The sequence below is a fragment of the Polistes fuscatus genome, unplaced genomic scaffold (genome assembly GCF_010416935.1).
Source record: "Polistes fuscatus isolate 324 unplaced genomic scaffold, CU_Pfus_HIC Scaffold4, whole genome shotgun sequence".
NCBI lineage: Eukaryota > Metazoa > Arthropoda > Insecta > Hymenoptera > Vespidae > Polistes > Polistes fuscatus.
Genome location: NW_025113118.1, coordinates 3,429,240 through 3,452,649, shown reverse-complemented (window position 1 = coordinate 3,452,649; position 23,410 = coordinate 3,429,240). Strand labels below are relative to the sequence as shown.

Here is a 23,410-nt window from a genome sequence, read left to right as displayed (position 1 = left end):
TTATTAGTGTATCAAATTAAATACATATTTGAAAAAGAAGAATTTTATATCCACACATAAAATTAATTCAAGATATATATGAAAGGATATTCTAAAAACGTGGAATTTATTTTTAGTCTATACATAATTTTAATTCATTTTTATTATGTTATAAGAAAACAGTAATGCATTCCGATTCATCTTCGAAGTCTTAAGAATTGTACGAAATAAATTGAACAATTATCAAGTGGTGCGTTAGCGTAAGGAGTAACGTCTTCGCTTCTCGCGCTGGGTATTTAACGTTCGATTCTTTGTGGGGGAATTATTTTTTTTCTAAGTTTTTCTATCCTTAACAAGGAGACGGTCAGTGAGTCCCACCTCAGATTTTTTTCAAATTTTGCACTAACGATAAAAAATTTATTAAGAAATCAACATTATTACGTGAGTAATAAAGTTACTAATTATAAATTAAATAATATCCAATAAATAACAAAAATTAATTTTTAACGTGCCGAAGCGAGACATTTTTTAGGATGATATTTACAGGATGAATTTGTAATTTAAGTAATAAATCTTCCTTTATTTGTGCAAGATGTAAAAAAATTTATTGCTTTTAATTTTTTTGTAATAATTTTAATTTTTTTCTATATATAATTAGAAATTAGGAAACGTAAAAACAATTTATATAACCTAAGGATAGAAAAACTTATAAAAAAAATAATTCCCCCACGAAGAATCGAACGTTAAATACCCAGCGCGAGAAGCGAAGACGTTACTACTTACGCTAACGCACCACTTGATAATAGCTCAATTTATTTCATACAATTCTTAAGACTTCGAAGATAAATCAGAATGCATTACTATTTTCTTATAACATAATAAAAATGAATTAAAAATATGTATAGACAAAAAATAAATTCCACGTTTTTAGAATATCCTTTCATATATATCTTGAATTAATTTTATGTGTGGATATAAAATTCTTCTTTTTCAAATATGTATTTAATTTGATACACTAATAAATTTTTACGAGACAAAAAGTCAGTAATTTAGAATTTTATAAAATAAATAATTTAATAGGAAAAATATTTAAATTTTAAATTTCGTCTTAAAAAGAATACGTATTCAATTTGATATACAAATAAATTTTTGTGAGACAAAGAATTTACATCAATTAATTATTCTAATTAATTTTATGGCGAGACACAAAATTAATTCATTATTTTTACTCTCAACTAAATAATAATAGTTTCTGTTAAAATGAATTATTTTTTTTTTACTCAAGGTTCATTATTTTTGACAATAAATAAAGAAACGGCGTGCCATAAGCATCAAGATTCGATTTAAAAATGCCGCGCTTATACGCCGATATATATAGATATACAAAACGCTCGACGCACGATGGCCAAAACGAAAAATTCTCGCTACCGAAAGAAAAAATAGAAAGAGAGAAATATCGGTTTTCTTTCTCACTCGCACTCGTATACAAAACGCTCGACGCTCGATGGCCAAGACGTAAAATTCTCGCTACCGAAAGAAAAAATAAAAAGAGAAATATCAGAAAGCTCAACAATCGATGGCCAAGGACAATAATACTCGTTATCGCATGATAAATAAAAAGAGAGAATATTGGTTTGTTCTCTCACTCGCACTTTCATTCAAGACCGAGAGTCCCGAAGATTGCCGAAGATCCTTCGTTTGTGTATTAGTGCACACGGACGCTCGCACGCATACTAGCTCGCTCGCGTGTAAAACGCGACGGAGGGATAAGCTTGCCTTCTCCCACTCTTAAAATTTTGTTCCCATCTTCAATCCAATTTTATGCGCTTATTTTTGAAAATACGAAGATAACTCATAGAACATTTTTATGTATATTTTAATTCTCTACAACTTTTGTTTGAAACTTTTTTCGATTAAATGCCTAGATTCTAAGATAAGGCTATATTTTACCCTTTTTTACCCTTTTTCCCCAAGATGCCGGTTGCTGATTTTATTATAATTAGCACCATTCGATTCAGCGTCGTCAACTTACCCTTAGGTCAAATTTTGAAGCATAAACAAGAAAAGTTCCGGGTTTGGCCCGCGTTGACTGGGCTAACGAGATCGGTAAGAAACGTGAAAACACCTCCTCCTCCCCCTCTTCCCCCTACCCCTTCATCCTTCTCCTCCTCCTTCTCCTCCTACATAAAAGGTCGAGCAAAAAGTAACAGATGACTAGCGTAAAACTCGATCGTCTTGCCAATTAGTCAGAGATTTACATAATTCTACAATGCGTTCTAATGAAACTCGTTTTAAATGAAACTAGATCTAACTTGCGCACACGCACGCCATTTTATTTTTTTTTTCTCTTACGATTTTGTTATTGATTTTAAAATAATATCTTCGCAATATCTCGCGGTATCCTGTGAACGCTATTATAAGATCTTGCGTTAAGTTTTTTTTCTTTTCTTATTTTTTCCTCTCTTTTCCGTTATATATATATATATTTTCTTCTTTTATATTTCCGTCTTACGTTAAATAAAAAAAAAAACAACGATAAGACATTTTGCTTTTATCGTTATACGCACGTGCGCGTTTATATAAATAAAAAAAAAGAAAAAAAAGAAGAAAAAAAAGAAAGGAGATAAGAAGAAGAAGAAGAGTAGGAAGAATAAGAATAAGAAGAATAATAATAAGGAATAAAAAAAGAATTATTATCAAAAGAATCGGAGTTAGGTTGTTTTCTAATATGATCGTAAGGATATTGCAGGACCTTGTGGAAAATAGTTTCTGTTCATAGAGTAGAGCTCGATGACGTCTCGATGACATAAGCGCGATTGGTTGGTGATTGTGCATCGTAAAAAAAAAAAAAACAGAAAAAAAAGGCAGTGTATCTTTCTCTCTCTCTTCGCCTTACCTTAGCAAAAAAAAAAACAACCGGTTTTTATAATACAAATTTATTATTCGTTTCTTTCCCGTTTTTTCTTTCCTTTTCCCGTTCTTTTTTTTTTCTTTACAGTTATCGCAAATCAACCAAACGGATTCGCATTTAAATTTTGTTTTTTTTTTTTTTTTTTTTTTTTTTTTTCATGATAACTACGCTGCTCCAACGACGAAAGAGGAAATCTTTTAAGCTATTTAAAGATTTTATCTTTAAGAATTATTCATTATTCATTATTATAATTATTATTTCATCGAAAATTTTATTTATTATCTTACGATCGAGAGAGAGAGAATACAAAACGAACGTTTTAACGTGATTTTCGGGCGCTTATATATAAGTAATCGTCATTTGCGAAATTACGTTTGTTTGTTTCTTTTTTTAAATATCAGGCTAAACCAAAAAGTGTTCGTGAATTTATTATTCTGTCGTTTAATCATAACGCTACAAATTTTTTTGACACCAAATAAAATTACTTTACACGTAAGCGAGAAATATTAAAAATATTCAAAAAAACTCACGAACTTTTGGTTCACCCTAATAAGTTTCAAAATGATTGCCGAGAAGAAATAATTGACATTCGTAATGAGGATAATCAATGAAGCGGTTGGGGGTGTTGAGGGGGGAGTAGGTGGCTGGTGGGCGGGCGGTCAGAGGAGGGGTTGATAGAAGTGAGTGAGTGAGTTTTCCGTGATCAATATCACATCAATATAACCATTAATAATATGCAATGAGATTCGTAAAGCCGGAACGTGAACTGTGTGTACAAGGATCTATTAATATATGGGCACGCGTTTGTTGTGTTAGTCTCTTGGTAAGGCACGCTCGATCGGCAATTAATTGCGGTAATAGAGCGAATAATTCGAAACAAAGAATAATTAATTCATGGACGATTGAAAAAGGGGTAACGGTTGGGGAGGGGACGGGTTCGACGGTAGGAGAGATAGAAAAGGTCGGGGGGGGGGGAGGCAAAAGAAAAAATACAAAAGAAGGAAATCGTATAAAGCGTACGATTTCGTCGAATAAATTAAAAATTTTATATAAATTACAACAAAAAATTCAAGGTGAAATAATTTTGTAAGAATTATTGCATAAATAATATCGCATTATTTGTTCATTTATACGTATCTTTTCTGATATTGATATCACGTATCAGTTAAACGAAATATAATTAAACGAAATACGACGAAGTATATCATTCGTTTCGATTGATTCGATTTTGTGTATTTCATGATTTATAAATATAATTATAAATATTTTATTTATTTTTTTGTTAATTATAGCTCGAATTAGAGCTATGCCCTTTTTTTTGAGGGGGTGGTAAGGGGGAGGATTTTGTATAAGATTAGGTTTACCTGAAAAGTTTGAATAGATTGATATTTCTTTTTTTGTTTTAATGCGAATTACGATCTTTCCCAGAATCAATTAAAAATTTGTCGTACGAGTTAAAAATTTTACTCGGAAAAATTTTTATTTTAATCGATTTAAGGGGTTATACGCAGTTAGGATTTTCAAAAAATCGATTTTTTTTTTTTACATTTTCGGAATGTACATATATTTAAGTATATTCTCTGAAAATTTCAAATCGATCCGACAAATATTCTTCACTTCATGTAAGCTGCAAACAAAAATTTTTAACTATGTGTAAACGTCTCTTGGAAACTTTAAACGCGTTTTTCTCAAAACGTATTTTCAAAGTCGGTGATCTCGATTTTTCAAAAACGGCTTAACCGATCGGTTTCAAATTTTTACACAATCTTCTTAGATATATTCCTCAGGTATTAAGTATAAGGAATAATTTTTAAAAAATTTATTACTATTTTTTTGTAACAATTTAGAGCGAAAATTTTAGTCAAAAACAACAACTTTTTTTCAAATAGACGCCATTTTGTCAAAAATCAAAATTTTTATTATTCCTTGGTTTTAATACCTACATTAATCTATCCTTTAAAAGAATCCACCATATTTTTTAATTTTGGATAATCCAAACCGCCAAAATGGAGATCACCGCCAAACGTCTTTTTTTAGAGGACGTTCAGGAAATCATCTACAGGAGCAGTGCAGATTAATATTTTTACAGAATCGACGCGCTATTGTATTCTCAAAAGTTCACTCTATTTGAATTACCAACAATTTTTTTTGAGAAATAAAAACTGTTTCTAGAAAAAATTCATGAAAATACGCCTTTTTCGAGCCTCGCAACTGCGTATAACCCCTTAAGGGGAGGACGGAAAAAAGAAATCCTATTTACGTTAAAAAATATCACCGCGACCTTTCGAACTTTTCCGGGAAAAAAAAAACAACCCTCGAATACTTTCTATCCCGGTTTTTCTCTCGGTTTAGGTTGGTTTTTTTTCAAATTTTATTTTATTACTTCGTGCCGATCGTTTACATTTGTTTCCCGTGCAAGTCCCTAATATTTTACGACAACCTCTCTCCCCTCCCCCCAACCCGCCCTCCCTGTTTATTTTCATTCAATTTACTTGAATATTCTTCGAATTATAATTGTACGAATATTGTTTTTTCTTTTTTCTTTTTTCCTTCTCCTGAGAGTTGATTGATTATAGTCACACTTTCGAAAAAAAATATAAAAGAAAAATAGGAAAATAAAATAGAATAGAATAGAAAAGAAAAATCTAAAACAAAGGGAAACTGTTGCTGCGCACACGTGCTGCGTTATTCGACGTCGTAAGGGAAACACACGCATTCAAAGGAGGGAAAAAATGGTGTAGGCGTTATAATACTTGAAGGTAAACTAGTAACGTATTGAAAAACGATATTTCTACCCCCTCGCCCAGCACTCACGGCACTTACACGATTCGTTATTTAATACGAATAAATTGTAAACGCTATCGTGTATAATAATAGAAATGGAACAGGATAGGATACCAAATTTTCAATCAAGTTATTACGAGCTAATTTGAATTCAATTATTTTTTTTCTTAAGATAACGCAAGGAAAATTTATTAATCATTAATTTTAATTTAAATCTGATAAATCGTTAGGTTACTTTCTTTTTGTTTTTTTTTTGTTTTTGTTTTTTGTAATTAAAGATAAGACGAGACAGATAAATTCGTACGGATTTCCTAATTAAATAATTGAAAAAAGAAAAAAAAAAAGAAACCGCGTGTATTTATTGCGACTAATCTGTTATATATTTATATATATGGGAGGAATTCTAATTTTATTTTAATAATTGCGCAAACAATTAAAATTCTTACTGTTTCCACGCATTTATGGTTGATTAAATGTTAAAACTAGTTATTTTAAATCTTTCGATTTAGGGATGATGATCTAATTCGTGTTCTGGTAGTTCGAAGACAACGTAAGGATATTTTATTAATTATTTCAATTGAAATCTCATGAATCATTTGATTTTGTTTTCTTTTGTAATTAAAGATAAGATCGACCAATAAATTCGTGCAGATTTTTTCGAATAAATTAACGATAAAAATCGCATGAATTTATTGACCAATATTTTACGTATTTATCGTTAATAAAATAAATATTTCAGGCTTTTGGTAAATTAGTTTACCGTTCGAAGGTTTTAAAAGAAAATATTTCACACACCAAAAAAAAAAAAAGAAACAAATTCAATCGAAGTGACGAAGAGGCAATAAAAAGAAAGGAATTGAAAAAAAACACTTACATTTATTCGTGATGATGGAGATGACAGGTTCTTCAAAAAAAAAACATTGACGAAGAGCATCATCGAAACGATCCTCTTCCAATTCCAATCGATCACCATCATGATTAATTTCCCATAACGCACAACAATAATTTTTTAACCGAACAGTTTCATTATTTCTTTTTCTTCTTTTTTTTTTCTTTTTATTATAATACGCACATTTAGGACGAAATTAAGAAATCAGAAAAAAACAACAACAACAATTATGCGTTCGTAATATTTTCTACTAAGATCCATTAAACGTCACATAACATTTTCCACTGGGTTTCTTTTATGTTTTTTCTTCTATCAACGAAACACTAAAAAAATGCTTTCTTCTTACAATTAGTTCAGCGTTTAAAACAAATGTTTCTTGTAATTCATCGAAGATAAAGAATCATTTCTTGTTTCTTTATGACAATCAACACTTCACGATAAACGAACCGACAAATTTCTTTCGATTAACGCAGAACAAATTTTGACACATGAGAATTCAAATGCACGTAAGAAACACGACAAGTGTTGCAGCAGCACGCGTGCATTATTAAATTTATGCTTTCACACAGGATAGACGCACACACGTACACGCACACGCACACGTACCATATGTATTTAGATACGTAAATACGTGTTTGGACGTATTCCTTCCTTCCCCCTGGTAACAAACGTAAAAAAATGTTCGGAAAAATATTAAGAAGGTGAGAAGAATCCGATCGTTTCGTTAACAATTCATTGGAATGTAAACACCAAACTAACTAACAAAAAATTACGTGGAAAATTAATCTCGAGAAAAAAATAACAACGAACCGATTTATTATAATTGTATCGGGGAAAATCGTATTTCCCTTTTTTGACTTTTTTGTTGTTGTCACTGTACCGATTAGAAATGATTTCAACGAAATTTCAATTAGAATGGAATAAATATTTCAAAACGATTGGAGGGTAAAAAACAAAGGGGGGAAAGAAGACGACAATTTGGGGGTTTTGCAAGTTGGTTCAATCGTTGGTTGTGTTGTGTTGTTTTCGTTTTCTAAGGACTCTCGAGGAATCGGGATCGGGATCGGGTCTCTCTTCTATCCTCTTGGACTTTTTATACATACATATACACACCACCTCCTCACTTCGGCATTGGTTAACAGTTCGGTTATATTCGTGTCAACTCGGTTAAACTCGTTTCGATGGTCGATAACGGCGAGAGTGCGTACTGAAACCTAAGTTTCTTTTTTTTTAATACACATACACATACATACGTACATACGTACACTTTTACTCCCAAATTTTCTCTCTCTCTTTCTCTCTCTTATTTATCTTCGATTCTTTTTACCTTTTCCTCGAAAAAGGGAAAACCTTTTTTTATCCTCGCGCGTTGGTTGTGTCTTCGCATCTGTTGCGTCGTCGCGTCCGACCTTTTCGTTTTTTTTTTCTTCTCCACCTCCTCCTCCTTCTTCTTATTATTTTTTTTTCTTTTAATCCAAGGGCTCGAACAGAGAAGAAGAAGGTCAAATTCGACGAGGAAGAAGAAGAAGAAGAAGAAGTGAAAGAAATGTTGAAAGATTTGAGGAATCGACTAAACGTCCTCCAAATATTCTCTTTCGAAGGTTTCTTCCTTTTTTTTTATTTTACGAAGGATTCTTTATAGTATATATATAAAGAAAATTATATGCATATGTAAAATAATATATATGTATATATTATTATTTAGGAAATTATTTTATTCGAAATTTTTAGAGAAAATTTTATTAGAAAATTATATAATAAAATATATAAAAGTAAAAAATAAAAACACGCACCCATGAGTTTTCGAGAGAACAATAAGAAAAGAAGTAATTTTATTTTGTTTTTTTTTTGTTTTTTTTTTGTTTTTTTGTCAATAAAACGCACGAAATGATTTGCGATTATTTTAACGCCAATGATCTTTCGCGATTAGTGGGAAACGGAAAAATGTTATTAATTGGACGTTTGATGTTTTTTCTTTTTATATTTTTTTTTCTAATTCGACGTCAAGCACGACCTTTATAAATAATGTCTTTCCTGTTTGATTTTATTTTTTTTTTGTGTTTTTTTTTTTAATTACGGTCAGAGGAGACCTTAAAAACCTTCGCAGCCGATTGAATGAACATAAGGTCTCAGAGTTACGTGAATGGGTTTTGTTAAGGTTTTACGGTTTAATGAACCTGCCAACGTTATTTTTTGTTTTCTTTTCTTTTCTGTTTATTCTTAAGCTATAGGAACTTCATAATAAAATTCATTCAACGAACAGTTTCTTCTAAAGAATAAACAATTTTTCTTTGATGGAATGAATTCTATCTAACGAAACAATTAGAAAAACGTTCAATATGAGGATTAATTTTTTCAATGCCGATACATTATAATCTTTGATATTTAAATGAATGTTTTTTTTTACAAAAAAAACCGGATCCGGATATGTGGAGGCTGTCATTGACCTTCGATTATCGTTTTAAGTAAACACGTTTTCAAGTATGAAAATAAACCAAAAAGCGTATGATTTATGCAGTCAAAGATTGACATCACTTTTTTAATCCTTTTTTTGTTTCCCTTTATCGAAAGTTTAAGTATTCATGTGTTACAAATTATTGGAAAATATATACACCTAATTCTGTTTTTTTCTTTTTCAATCAACAAAAAACATTTTGTTTAACTTCCGATGGAAGATTCCTGGCGAAGCAAAATTTTCTTTTTATGTTAGAAAAAATAAAAAAAGACGAATCGAACAATTTCAACAAAAATTTGTTCAACCCTAAACCTACCATCGCATTTTGTAAATAAATATAAATTCTATAAAAATGTAAATTTTTATATTCTTTTTTAATTAAAAAAAAAAAATACTATCCGTTTATTTCGATAATGACCTAAATCCATATTATTTAATTTTGTTTATAACAATTAATTTCCAATTGTGTAAATTTTATTACGGTCATCACCAACAACAACAACAAAAATAATTTTAAAAATGTATTTACGATATAGTCCGTTAATCCAAATTGCGTAAAAATCTCATTCTATATTAAGATATACTTTTTATTTTTATCTCTTCTTTTTTTTTTTTACCGATCATTCGACCTCTCTCACTATAGGAAATTTCGATAATTTCTCCCCGAAGATGAATATATTTCGACATAATATATTATAATAATAATCATCATACGTTAATTTTCTAATAAGAAATCTCTTACGAGTAGAATTGATTAGTAAAAAAGATGGTGATTTATCAGGAAGAAAAATGAATGATCGTTATTGGTATGAAAAGTATGTCAATGTTACGACGTTCGTCGCATGACAGGTAGATTGTTTGTTGCGTCTTTCTATCTATCGGCAAGACAGGAGGGTTAATCACCTCTCTCAGATATATCTCATTCGCGTTGGGTGTCACTCGTATTAACTTCCTTTACATTTACCTTCTAACAACCAACAACTAACTACCCAAGGTTCACACACATATAGAAAGAAAAAGAGAGAAAGAGAGAGAGAGTGAGCTCGTCCTTCAAGGACTTTTTACTCGGAACAATAAGCAAGTGTTGTGTAGTATATCGCGAGAAGTTGCACGATATCATACTAACTTACAATACCCATTCGTTCAAGAATTATTATACAATTATTTTCATATAATAATATTCGTCAAAGTTCTTTTTATTTTATCAACGATTGATATAATTAACGGAAGTAAATCAAAATGTGTAGAAATAAAAATAAGGAAACGTAATACGATTAGAAAGGGGGTGGGGGTGGGGGGGCGTTAGGTTTCTTTGTTGTATTTTTTGATTGAACATAATTTTATCGCACATGACAATAATCGATTATAGTTATTTCAAATAAATAAATATATAACGTATATTCGCGATAAATAAACGCGAATGTTTAATTCGATGATGTACATTGTGGTGGTGGTGGTGGTGATGGTGGCTCATCGTGAACGAGATGTACAACATTTTTGTCACACCGACGTGAGGAACGGTGTTGCGATTGGTCGATACGAGGAACGACCTTGAAAATCAAAGATCGAGAGTGTATTTTACTCCCACCGTGGTGATCGAGAGAAATACATGCGTGTATTGTAACGACATATCCTCGTACTGTACCTTACTTACAGTTCATAAATGTATCCTATGTGTATATAGGATTTAATGTGTGTGTGTGTGTATGTGTGAGTGTGCGTGTGTGTGTGCGTGTAATTGTGTCTCTACTACGGGGGACTTGTAAACGATACATCGAAAGTAGTTTTAGTTGTGTGGATGCACGGGGAGTTCGACGACGACGACGACAACGAAGGAACGAACGAACGGGTCCCCTTCCTTTTCGATGAAAATCATTGGAGGACCGTGATAGATACTTGCTTACTTTCTTATAAATGAAGGTTCCCTATTCGTTCGGTCCTCATTTAAACTCACCATCCCTCGTGAACCTTTTGGCAATAATTTCTTACTTTTTTTCTTTCTTTCTTTCTACTTATCTTTTAATCCCCCACCCCACCCTCTGTTTCTTTCTTTCATTTTGTTTTTTCCCTCCTAATTACATTTATTGATCATCGAAGTATTATTGTTGTTATTATTATTATTATTATTATTATTATTATTATTTTGTCGAAAATCATCAGGGTGTGTGATTTTTATTAGTGCGACATAAAGTGTTACCGTTCGTCGTTGAATTTTTATTTTTGTTATTATACTCGTATGTTTATATCCCCTAACGTAAATTACGCGAGAGGATAAGAAAATTGATCACTCGGTATTCATTTTCATTGTTATTCATCTCCCCCTTTTTATTCTACCGCTCTCGTCTCTACGGATAAAAACGTGAGTCTTTTATCGATATGATATTTTATATATATTTTTCATTTAATATTATTTTTAACGAAATAATTTTTTCGCAATAATTCAATAACGTTTCAACGAAGTTTTTTTAATTTTCGAGATCGAGTATGATATTATTTATTAAATTAATATTATTAATAACAATGAGATTAATTATGTTTACCGCATTTGATTTTCTATATGGGATTGTTCAATTAATTTAGATTATATTTTATGATATATTTAAAATATAAAATCGATATAATTAATATTAATATTAACGTGATTAAATTTGATTAAGATCGATTGTTTCGTATTTCTATGTGTAATATATTTTTTCTTCTTTTCTTTTTTTCATCAAAAATATTACCGATAAAAATATTAATCAACGATAGAATCTTTAATTGAATGTTATTTATTGTTACGGATTCCTACATGGAACGAAAGGTGTTAAATTCCAAAAGTGTTTTTTTTTTTAATGATCTTACATTTGTGAGATCATTAATGAAGACGGTATAAATGTATAAATTGCATTAGTATTGTAGAATTTTTCTATCAACGTAACACCGTACGATGGCATACCTTTGCTTTAGATTTAAACCATATTAGAGAGTTAAACCGCAAACCGATCTTTCTACATGCTTTGTATCGTATAACGGATTTATAAATGTGAGCTTTCAAGATTATACGCGAAAGGATCCAATTAAACAATTTGAATAATCAAATGTTGAATTTGATTATATATATACTCTATTCCTATTTTTATTTTTTTTAATTTTTTTCAATTGATCGTATCGAAAGAAACGAGATGATTAGTGACAGGACGCTTTGTCTTTTTTCTTTTTTCTGAAGACAATCTGATAATCTACTGACTGAAATCCGAGTTTAATTGCACTAACATTCCACGTTCGGTAAAATACGTCATATGAAATTGCAGTTGTTGTAATATATACGCACGTTAGTCATCCTTTATAGGCATATCGATTCCTTGCGAGTTTTCTCGAGGATTACGAATAAACCTCTTTACCGGTTTGCTTTTTGTTCAACGGTAACTACTATGGATTCAAACGTTGCAATTGTTATTCCACTTGAGAAGTAAAAGAAAAAAGAAAAAACTATGGAAGCTCGAAGTTTTTCTTATTAAATTTTCTTGTTGAAAATATTCATCAACGTAATTATTATTATTATTATTATCGGGTGGATCTATATAAGTTCGTACAATTTTTGCGGTATTCTTTAATTAGAAAAAAGAAAAAAAAATACGAGAATTGTACCGTTTGTCAGCCTAATTATTTAAAAGGATGTACAAATTTACGATTTATATAGAATATAGTTAGTAAATTTATTTGCTTTATTTTATATTTGATATTAATTAATATCTCAGTGTTAGCGTTTGATTTATATTATATTTATTATATTATTAATATATTATATTTTTTGTATATATTATATATTATATTACATTATTATATATTGACTACTATTTTAAATAATAATATTTAATATGTAATATATATTATATAATTAAGTTGATTAATTTTTATTTTCTCTAAATGTAATTTTCGTAATGGAAAAAAAAAGAGAAAAAAAAAAAAGGAAAATTAATTTGACATAGACACATATTTCGCGTATTTGCATAAATAAAAAACGAAAAAAAAAAAAAAGAAACAACTCTAGGCAACCGGTTAATTGTTCCGCGTAAAAAACGATCTCACATAGATCAAACGGCGATACTGATTGGAAGTTCGTAAAACGTAACGTGGGTGTGTACTAACGTATATCCGCCAACTTTGTTCCGCACTATTTGTGAGTGGCACCGAGACTCGTGAAAGTATTAACAAGGTCACTCAGGAGGTTCCATATTGCGTATCGTGTAATTTCCTATTGATAAATTAACCTCCTAAGAAAATAATGTGTGTGTGAATTTTAATTAAATATTATTATTATTATTATTATTATTTTATAAAATTGGAATATTCATTTTAAATTATGGGTTTTCTTAATTCGTTATTCGATTAAAAATTCAACTTCAACTCCAACTTCTTCTTCTTCTTTTTTTTCTTATTCTTCTTCTTTTTTCTTTTTTTTTTTATTTCATCTTGATAATAGTAGGCGACACGTAACGGCACGTAAAGAGACACGCAAACGTTCCTTGCTTTACTCGTATTGACTCGTAATACTTGTAAGACTCTAGTATTGCTCATTGCCAATGCAATGCATACGAGATTGACCTCCCGCAATAAGATGCAATTTACATTACCATTTAAAACGATTTATCAAACACCTCGGATGTATTATATATATAATATATATATATATATAACTATATATTTTATATACTGATAATCGTTTATCTATTATGGTTAAGAAAATATTTGGATTAAAGTTGAAAATGTTTGCAACGTTTTGCAACGTTTAAAATTAATTATGATGATGAGTTTTTTGGCCAAAAACTCATTACTCATGTCTCGCAAAATTATGACACAAAATAATGAAGATAATATTCTGTAAGATTTGTGCAATATTTTTTCTTTTTTTTTTTTTTTTCTAGACAAACGAAAATGTTTTTAGCAAAACAGTACGATAAAAGTAATTTTGGTAAAATTGAAAAGTTTTGAGGCCCAACATAGAAGAAACCACGTTATTTCGATATCGAAGAAATATAAAATCTGAAAAATAATGACGTATTTTAATCGAGATTATTTTTACATATCTGTTTCAATGCTCAATGCGAAAATTGCATTGAGTTTGTCCGAAGAAGAAACCCAAAAAAAAAAAGAAAAAGAAATTTGATCGAACTTTCGTTTCCCAAATTTAATTCGAAGATTTGTTTTCACATCGTACGTATTAATTGTCAATGAACAATTAAATTATTATTTATTCGAACGAGATTCCTTCGATGTGCATCGTGTGTACTCCTACGTACTCTAAGCAATTTTTTTTTCTTTTTTTTTCTCTCTTTCTACCACCTATCTATGCACAGTCGTTCATGCAGGATACGTTCTCCTACTTGCCTTGACTTTTTACGTTAACGTATAACGAAAAAATCGGGCATGAACTATGATAAAAATAATAATAATATTGATGATTATAATAAATTGTCATGAAAAAAAAAAAAACAAGAAACGTCGCGTTAGTAAATACGAATTTATATTACTTCCTTTTTTTTTCTTTTCCTCTATTTTTATTACCTTCGAACATTTTTATTTTATTCCCCCGTCCCCCATCACCCCTCCCCCACTTCCGTCCGATAAAAATATTTCAAACGCATTGATAAATCTCGTCGTCGTCGTCGTCGTCGTCGTTGGAAATTTGAATAATAAAATATAAGACGCACACGTTTATATTATAGAATAAATTTATTTATCAAATGTTTTTAAAAGTGAATAAATAATTTATTAGCATTTTATTCAATCGATTGCATACAATTAATTATAAATGCACGATATAGTATATATATGTATAACGTAACGTTATATAAAAATATACGTTATATAAAAAATATTTATCCTTAATTTTTTCATTCGAAACGCATCAATGCGTTTGCGCCATTTTAATTGACACACGTTGATATTTTCAAATCTAAATGAAAACTATTCGATCATTTCAATATAGTTTACAGTTTTACATTGTGAAATAGCTTTTTTTTTTCTTTTTACTCGGAGCTATTTATTTATAGTTTTTAAATTGTCATTGAATTTTTGTTGAATGATATTCGAAGAAATTCCAATACCAATGTCGCGCATCGTTTGAAATAATATTATTTCTCTTGTAAAAACAATTAAATTCGGTATTTTTATTCGTTAAATGATCGTATAATTAGACAATGCAAAAAAAAAAAAATAAAAGAAAATGTTTTATTATCCGTTACGTCTTAGGCGTCATAATAATTTCTTACGAGTCGCCCACTTTATTTAACGATCCGAGTCACTTTAAAGTTTTTTCCTCGAAAGAGTTAGAAATTAAAAGAAAAAGAAAAAGAAGAAGAAGAAGAAAAAGAAAAAAAGAAGCGTGCTCGAATAATCGACGTCACGTAACGAGCACGCGAATGCTTGGTTAGTTTGCACAATGAAGATTAATAAGGTGCATAACGTTTCTTAATAGTTGCAAACGATGAGAAAAAAAAGAAAGAGAAGAAGACGAAAATAAAACGAGAAGAAAATAATAAAATAAAGAAAAATGATTCGCGTTTAATCGAGCACGTGCGAACACGTGAAAGGTAGATACCATAAACGCGTGGTACTTGGCCTAACGATTATTTTTTGACTATGTATATTTTATTTAATTATGATTATTTTATTTTCGTTGATTTTACGATAACTCGAATTAATGTTTTCGGTTAAAAAAATATCGAAATAATTTTTAAATTTGCCTGGCGTATAAAGTTTTCGATTGCAAATGTTAAATTAGAGGTGTTTAATTAAACACGTGCGAATGAATAAAAGCTAGAACATAAACACGTACGTGATACTTGGCTCAACGTTAGATTATATTTTTCGACTGTGCATATTTAATTTAATTATAATTCTATTTTCTTGTTGATTTTTCTTGACGACTCGGATAAAAAGAACGGAAACAATTGGTTAAATGGTTACGAAATTATTTAAAATATGCATTTAAATGAAGCTGCTATATTTCGTACCGTGTTCGACTCACAATTGTTGAATACTAAAAATGCACATAAATAAATAAGAAAAAAAAGCAAGTGAGTGAGCATTATTAACGGTTTAGTATTGATACTTTAATAACGTTATAACGACTAACAAACAACGCATGTTCCACCGACCGTATAGAACATGTTTCATTATTCACACACAATTTACATAAATCCTTCGATAAAAATCTTTATTCGAAGATTTTCGTAGTTAGGAATCTTTACAAGTAAAGGTATCTCCTTTTTCGATTGATCAAAGATAATACACAAATTGGCATTGTCATATAATTACTACGTAAGACTCTGACCAATTGATTTACAATTTATTTAAATTTCATTCAGGTGTCTCTATGTAATTTATTTCGAATAACTAAAGTCCCAACAATAGTTGATTATAATGTAATTCATTTTCTCAAACATTTTCCTCCGTTAAATCCGTAAGAAAATTTATATCCATGTAAAAAAAAACATTTTACAACATACTAAAGAAAATATTAAAATCAAGCTGACTTAGAAAAAAAGAAAGAGAAAAAAAAAGATTATCATTTCCGTTTCGTTTCACCGATTTTGGTTCAAGGTCAGCATAAACGTGTCTCCGAGTGTCCGGTCATCTTTAAACTGATTGCACTCAAATACTTCTTTAGGTTACGAATATCCTGTATCGATTATTTAGGGTTCTCTGTTTTTCTCTTTCCTTTCATTTAATACTCGAGAATATTAATAATAATAATAATAATAATAATAATAATAATAATAATAATAATAATAATAATAATAATAATAATAATAACAATAATGGGAACATTAGTCGATTAATTTGCGAGAACGAAAATTGTTATTCGAGACAATGTTAGTAAAGATAATTATACGAGCGTGTCCTCCTACTTGTAATATTGGATTTTTCTGATGTTACCGCATTAACCTACATACATTACGGAGGTCATTTCGATTTTCCATCTAAGAAAAATATGTTTATCATTTTCTCAGAAAATTTGTAAATCATTAACATAAGTCTAAATATAGGAGACCAAAGAAGAAAAAGAAAAAAATGATCGTTAAATTGAAAAAAGGAATCATCGTAAATTAAAAACCATAAAGAAACAAATCTTATAACGATGAACGCCCATCTTTGTTAAAAAAAAAAAAGAAAAAGACCGTAAACGGTGATTCCCAACAATTTTTATTGTTGAGAACATAATGATAATTCTATCTATCATTGTCTTTCTTTTTATTCCACGTTAATGAATCGTTTGATAATAAATTTGATTTTCTCTTTCTTGTCCATGTTTGAAAAGAATTTAATTATTTTCCCGAATGGGACTGATAATTACTTTATCATTAGGAATGTTCATTACACTGTGAATTTTGTGGTTCCTATTGAGTACCATAAATAGATTATTATTATTACAAGATGTTTTGATAATTAATAATTGAAAAATGTAAGTCATAGAATTTTGCGAGGACGTTGAGTCCATTATTTTCCAAATTTTTGAGGTTATGTCAAAAAGTGAGAAGAAAAAAATTGTTTCTAAATTGGATTGAAAACTTTTCAACTCACTCACGATATACGAATTGCACAGCAAAATACACGATAGGTATTAAATATGAAATAATTTGAAATATTGTTCTTCGTAATAACGCAACAGCAATATTTATCAAATTACTTGATAAGATAAATCACTATTGTTATTTGCATTTATTGTATGTGATATTCTTTATCCACTTATATTTCTTATCCGTTTCGATCATCTTTCTTAATATTAGACGATTCATTACAACACGTGTCTTTTATTATCTTATAAATGTTACATGAAAAATAATGAAAATAACAATAAGCAAAATCTTTTGTATTAACTTTGAAAACTTCGATTTAGATCTAATTGTAAGTGTTTTTTTAAAGCAAACATCTTAACGTTCCTATTTGGTTAATCCTTTCATTCAGTTTATTTAATCATAACATTTTGTTTAAAAACTCATTCGTCAAAGAATCGATTATCAATGACAATTGGTAAAATCTTATATTAGTAAACAATACCATCGGTGTTACGTTACATATTTTCGTTTCCTTAAAGAATTTACACAAGTATCTTAGAAAAATATCGGTTAAACTAATAATATAACAATCGACCTAACGAAGGTTCCACGTGTCGTTTCAGAAAATGACCCCTACTATTACTGTCATTTTACAAACCTGATCATTACTAGTTCGTTAACAAATATAATATCGTCAAATTATCATCGTATCTCGCTACAACCTTTCCATCTCGCATACGAGATTTTCCATTATGTCAAAACAATTACGAAATATAAAAACAACTTGTAGTAATAATAATAATAATAATAATAATAATTTATCTTTATATGGATACTCAATAAGAAAAAAACCTTACAAGCTGCTTATTACAACTTCGTTAACGAGTAATATAATATCGTCAAATTATCGTATCGTAATATGTATCCTTTTTTTTTTTAATGTACAATGAATCACAAAAGAATTTCGTATATCGATTCGTTTCATGTTTATTTTATGGAAAAATAAATTATTTTACAGTTAACTTCGTGAAAATAAGTAATTATTTGGTGGGTTGAAAAGTTTTCAGCCTAACGTGTTAGAATTTAAATTAGGAGGACTGTATATGTATATTTATTTATTTAACAATTTGAAAAGACTGATTTACTGATTTATATTTTCGTATTATTTAAGTTATCTGAAATCACACGAGACACACGAATTTCAATGGTTAAGATAATTTACGTGATAGATAATCGTATAGTTATTAATGTTGTTAGATATAAAATCATACATAATTGATAAATTAATTATCTTTAAGATGTGTTTATATTTTCAGGGTAAGAATGTTCAGCACGGCATTACAAAAGTTGAAATTTTTATACAAACCTTACGCCTTGGCCGTAGTCTCGGTTGGATACGTTCTCGGTGAATTAGGTCATTATGTGATCGGTAAATATTTTTTCTATTTTGTATCTATTTTTTTTTCAAACAAAACAAAAAACAAAATTAATTGCTTTCGAGATCAATCCAATGATAAAATATTTAATACATTTTTCATTATAGTAATTTATGATTACTTTTGTTATTCCTTTAAAAAGGGGTTACGAGCAAGGCAACAGCTGAAGATTTGCATTATGGCGATATTTCCTGTCAATTGAATTCCACAACTCTCTCGCTCATAGAACTTCCGGTTAGATGCGAAAAGGCACACAATGAAACCTAGTAAGTTGGGTCAATCGACAAAAAAGATATTTGAAATACCATTAATTATTTTCTTTTTCGTTTACTTTTAGCAAGACTTTTGAAATTAGGTGTTCCGTGTAATATACAATTTAATCTGCAACATTACTTACATTGAACTTTATAGTCACACATGATTAAACATACGTTTATAAGATAGTAAATTACGCCACCAAGTGAGTCACTTTAAACTGGAAACGTAAACGTTTATTTTTAATGGAAGAACAAATTTCATGATTATTGAATTTAATTCGTAGCGCTTGATAAAATGAGCTATACATTTTTACGTAATTACCAAAGAATTAGAAAATTTTTCGATACAAATTTTTACGACGATATATTCAATATTATATTGTATTTGTGTTATTGTTGCAAATCAAAGATTCAATAAGTAAGCAATTTTTGATCATAGTGTTTGCGATAAGAAAAATTTAGAATACATCAATTCGAAATATACGATGCGGAATTTTGAAAAATTATTATATTATATACAATATTTCAATAAATGTTTCGCAGTTGTCAATCCTTAGAATTGAACGGTTCCTCGTATTGCGAATGGAATTACAATGGCCTCGGTTTGGATTATCAAATCTTGGCAGGACCAAGTTTCATTGCCGTTTATACAGTGGTAGGAGTCCTTTTGGGCATAGCTGCTGATCGATTCAATAGGTAATTACATTATTTTTTATCGTAAAATTACAAAACAATATTTGTGCGTGTTTATAAATAAATAATAAAAATAATATTATTTATTTTGGCAGGGTCAGATTGTTAGCAATTTGCACTTTAGTATTTAGTTTGGCGATCGTTTTAATGGGAGCTGTGAAAGAATATTGGCATTTAGTTGTCCTTCGAATGGTCCTTGCTGCTGGGTAAGTTGGATCGATTTATTTTCTAAATATCATTAAAAATCATTGTGATCTATCTTACATATTTTTAATTACAAATTCGTTTAATCTCGTCCCCACGATATTGCACATTGAAATTCGTAAGCAAATTATCCAAGTTGTTCAATCGTGAGATGTTTTATCATACGAGATAACCTTACTTTTAAACGTTGCATCACATATTCATAATTTATAGTATTTGTAATTAAAACGTGCTTTATTTATTAATAATAGTATTAAGAATTCGCGTTAATTGAACGTCCCATATAGAAATCAAATATATTCATAAACAAATATTTAAATGAATAAACAGGGAAGCAGGTTGCAATCCATTGTCAACCGGTCTCATTTCCGATTGGTTTCCTGAAGAACAACGTGGTCTGGTCATGTCTATTTTTAATTGGGGTATTTACGGTGGTTACGGTATTGCCTTTCCGGTTGGTCGATACGTTCCATCTTTAAATGCTTGGGATCTGGTAAGCATTTAAATGAAATAAACCATTAAATATTAACACTTAATAATTGATCACATATTTTTTATCAGGGATGGAGAGTATGTTATTACGGTGCCGGAATTGTCGGTATAATTATAGCAATTCTTACCGGTTTGACATTAACTGAACCAGAAAGAAAAACTATTGGCGAAGAAAGCGATAAAACCAAAGATAAACAAATTTCTGTTTGGAAAGTTATTTCCCAACCACGAATTATACTTCTATGTCTTGCGGCTAGTATCAGACATTGCGGTAAAATAATATGAACATTATGAGTTTTGTTTGCTTATTTTTTTCTTATACAATCCTATGAATATATTCTAAAGAAAAAATGATGATAAAAAAAAAGGGTGGATATGATTTTGTTTTAGGTGGCATGTGTTTTGCTTACAATTGTGATCTTTATTATCGTGACTATTTCCCGGATCACGATCTTGGTTGGTGGCTCTTTGCAGTGACAATTGTAATTGGCAGCATCGGCGTCGTAGTTGGTGGTGTGGTCAGCGATAAATTCGTCGCAAAAATGGGAATCAGATCGCGTGTTGCGGTTTTGGCAATAAGCCAATTAATAGCAACCCCGCCAGCATTTGGATCGGTTTACTTCGAACCACGTTGGGCTATGCTGTCCCTCGGGATTTCTTATTTCTTCGGTAAAATCGTTTACTTATAATCATTCACTCTTATTGTTCAGCAATCTTAACACATTCTCCGCCATATTGATCAACAGTTAACCGGAATTACTCAAATATAACGAATACTGATAATTAAAAACATATTCAACATCAAAACTAATTACAGCATACTGTGAATTAAATAATGCATTATATAAAAATTACAAATGTTAATTACAATATTTTATATCTTATTAGAAAAATATTAAATACGATGTAAACTATTGTTCTCTTGTTGAGAGTATCAAGCAAATATGGCGTTGCAATTAACGTATTACTTTGAGTAATAATCAATTATAAATAATACGTTTAAACGTTAACATTAATTTATTTCTTTCAGCTGAGATGTGGTTTGGTATTGTTTTCGCAATAGTCGTGGAAATTGTTCCGTTGAATTTGAGATCTACAACGATAGGAGTATTTCTTTTCGTAATGAACAATATCGGTGGTAATTTACCGATACTCGTTGAACCAACCAGAATGGCTATCGGTTACCGGGAAGCTCTTTACATTTTCTACGCTGGTTTTTACGGCATAAGTATGTATTTACGTGATCGATGTGATTTTTATTTCGATAATTTCGATAGAAGGAAAATAAAAAGAAAAAAGAAAACATCTCATTATTAACATCATATCTTTAAAGTGAATATTTTTTGTAGGTTCCATCATGTTTCTTCTAACGACGTTTATGATGGACGGACCGGTAAAACAAGTGAAGAACGTCGAGGACCAAAATGGCTACGATAATCGTACGTTCACCAATGACGAAGACCAACGCGTTAATACGACGATGGAACTTCCGAGATTGGCATCCGTTCGACCGCCATTTTACGAAAATTCACATTTATGATCGTAGTCAAACAAAATACTAACCTCTTAGGTATTGTACGCCATTATACTGAATTTCGCGAAAATCATTTTGTTAAACGATACACGCCATTATAGTAATGGCTTTCACAAATATTTTTTTTAGACAATCCGCCATCATTATTGCTCACCCCAATCTATAAAATTATGCAAATTATGATCACATTGCGCGTGTTATATTTGTTTGGATTATAATTTTCTTTTTTGTTTTCTTTTTTCGTTACAAATTTACTACAGCGCGAAAGAATGGCATTTCCAAGAGGTTTGTGAAAAAACACTTCGTTTGTAAGAAAAACGAAAGTACAATTGGCGATTAATTTTGCATTTGTTTATTTAAAATTCGAATTCTAAAATATCGGAAAAAGTAAACTTAACATTTTAAGAACGTATTTTTTAGATGTCAAATATTAAAACTAATATCAACTCGACAACGTGGATTGAGGAAAAATGTATGTTTTAGAAAATAATCGGAATCGTGATGTATCTAATAACAAAAAATAAAGGAAGATTGTTGCTTTTTGTTGTTGTTGAGGAACAGACGGATCTCACTTTGAACGTTGTAGGCTCTCTTTTTTCTTTCTTTTTTTTTTTATTGACAAAGTCACATAAATTAGTTTCACATCGAGCGTCGATAAATTTTCTATATATTATCATTATTATTATTATTAATTATTATTATTGTTCTTATTTTATTATCACATTGTTAAGACGATAATAACAACGTCCGAAAATTGAATTTCGGGGTACATAAAAATGAGGAAAACATAAAAAAAAAGAAAGTAGCACGAAGCAAACATGTTAAAAAATAATTAACGCGATTAAATGGAATTAATCGTTATAGGAAATTGAAGAGATTATTATGATCTCGACGATTATAGAAGAAGAAATAAAAAAATAAAAAAAAAAGCTACTATATATAATCAACGTTAAAGATCGATCTAACGAATCATAAAACGTTTAGGATCGGAACGAAGAAAAGTAAATAGCTGTATGTTGTATTCGATCGTAATAATATTATTTACAGCGATTATTTAATATAAATAAAAGAGATATATATATATTTGTAATGTACAAAATAAAATATAACACATTCGTAGAAGTTTCAAAATCCTCGACGCATTGAACCAAGGAATTAAATTATCGTGATTTGTCATGAAATGCTGGTTGTGTATACGTACATACATATTTACATAATAAAAGTATTGGTCAG

The 23,410-nt window shown here is 29.7% G+C and overlaps 2 protein-coding genes across 5 annotated transcripts in view; one reads left to right on the top strand and one right to left on the bottom strand.

Annotated features, from left to right (window-relative positions):
• The window catches only part of LOC122521358 (protein unc-93 homolog A), a 12,917-nt gene extending 5,257 nt beyond the window's left edge, over window positions 1-7,660 (bottom strand). Inside the window, exons 1-2 of one of the 2 annotated variants that reach the window (XM_043642018.1) lie at window positions 7,374-7,660; window positions 6,549-7,221 (exon numbers count right to left, since the gene is read on the bottom strand). The gene's annotated coding sequence lies outside the window, so the exon portion shown is untranslated. Of the gene's footprint in view, window positions 1-6,548 lie in introns of both variants that reach the window. The other variant, XM_043642016.1, reaches the window with a different exon arrangement.
• Window positions 5,555-23,358, top strand: LOC122521359 (probable glucarate transporter). 3 transcript variants are annotated; one of them, XM_043642021.1, is made up of 10 exons: window positions 5,555-5,649; window positions 18,878-18,990; window positions 19,140-19,263; window positions 19,798-19,950; window positions 20,043-20,153; window positions 20,482-20,644; window positions 20,713-20,914; window positions 21,034-21,312; window positions 21,674-21,871; window positions 21,993-23,358. In XM_043642021.1, the coding sequence occupies exons 2-10, from the start codon at window positions 18,885-18,887 to the stop codon at window positions 22,181-22,183; spliced, it is 1,527 nt and encodes a 508-aa protein (XP_043497956.1). In that variant the 5' UTR covers window positions 5,555-5,649; window positions 18,878-18,884; the 3' UTR covers window positions 22,184-23,358. The 3 variants fall into 3 exon arrangements, with proteins under 3 accessions (XP_043497956.1, XP_043497955.1, XP_043497954.1); XM_043642020.1 differs by lacking the exon at window positions 5,555-5,649 and adding an exon at window positions 10,787-10,938; XM_043642019.1 differs by lacking the exon at window positions 5,555-5,649 and adding an exon at window positions 11,104-11,377.
• The last annotated feature ends 52 nt before the right edge of the window (window positions 23,359-23,410 follow it).

Excerpts from the sequence above, each read along its gene's own strand:
- LOC122521359 (XM_043642021.1), top strand. The coding sequence starts at position 18,885 with ATGTTCAGCACGGCATTACAAAAGTTGAAATTTTTATACAAACCTTAC. Across the intron at positions 20,915-21,033 it reads GGCTAGTATCAGACATTGCG|GTGGCATGTGTTTTGCTTAC; the intron begins GTAAAATAATAT and ends ATTTTGTTTTAG. Across the intron at positions 21,872-21,992 it reads CGCTGGTTTTTACGGCATAA|GTTCCATCATGTTTCTTCTA; the intron begins GTATGTATTTAC and ends TATTTTTTGTAG.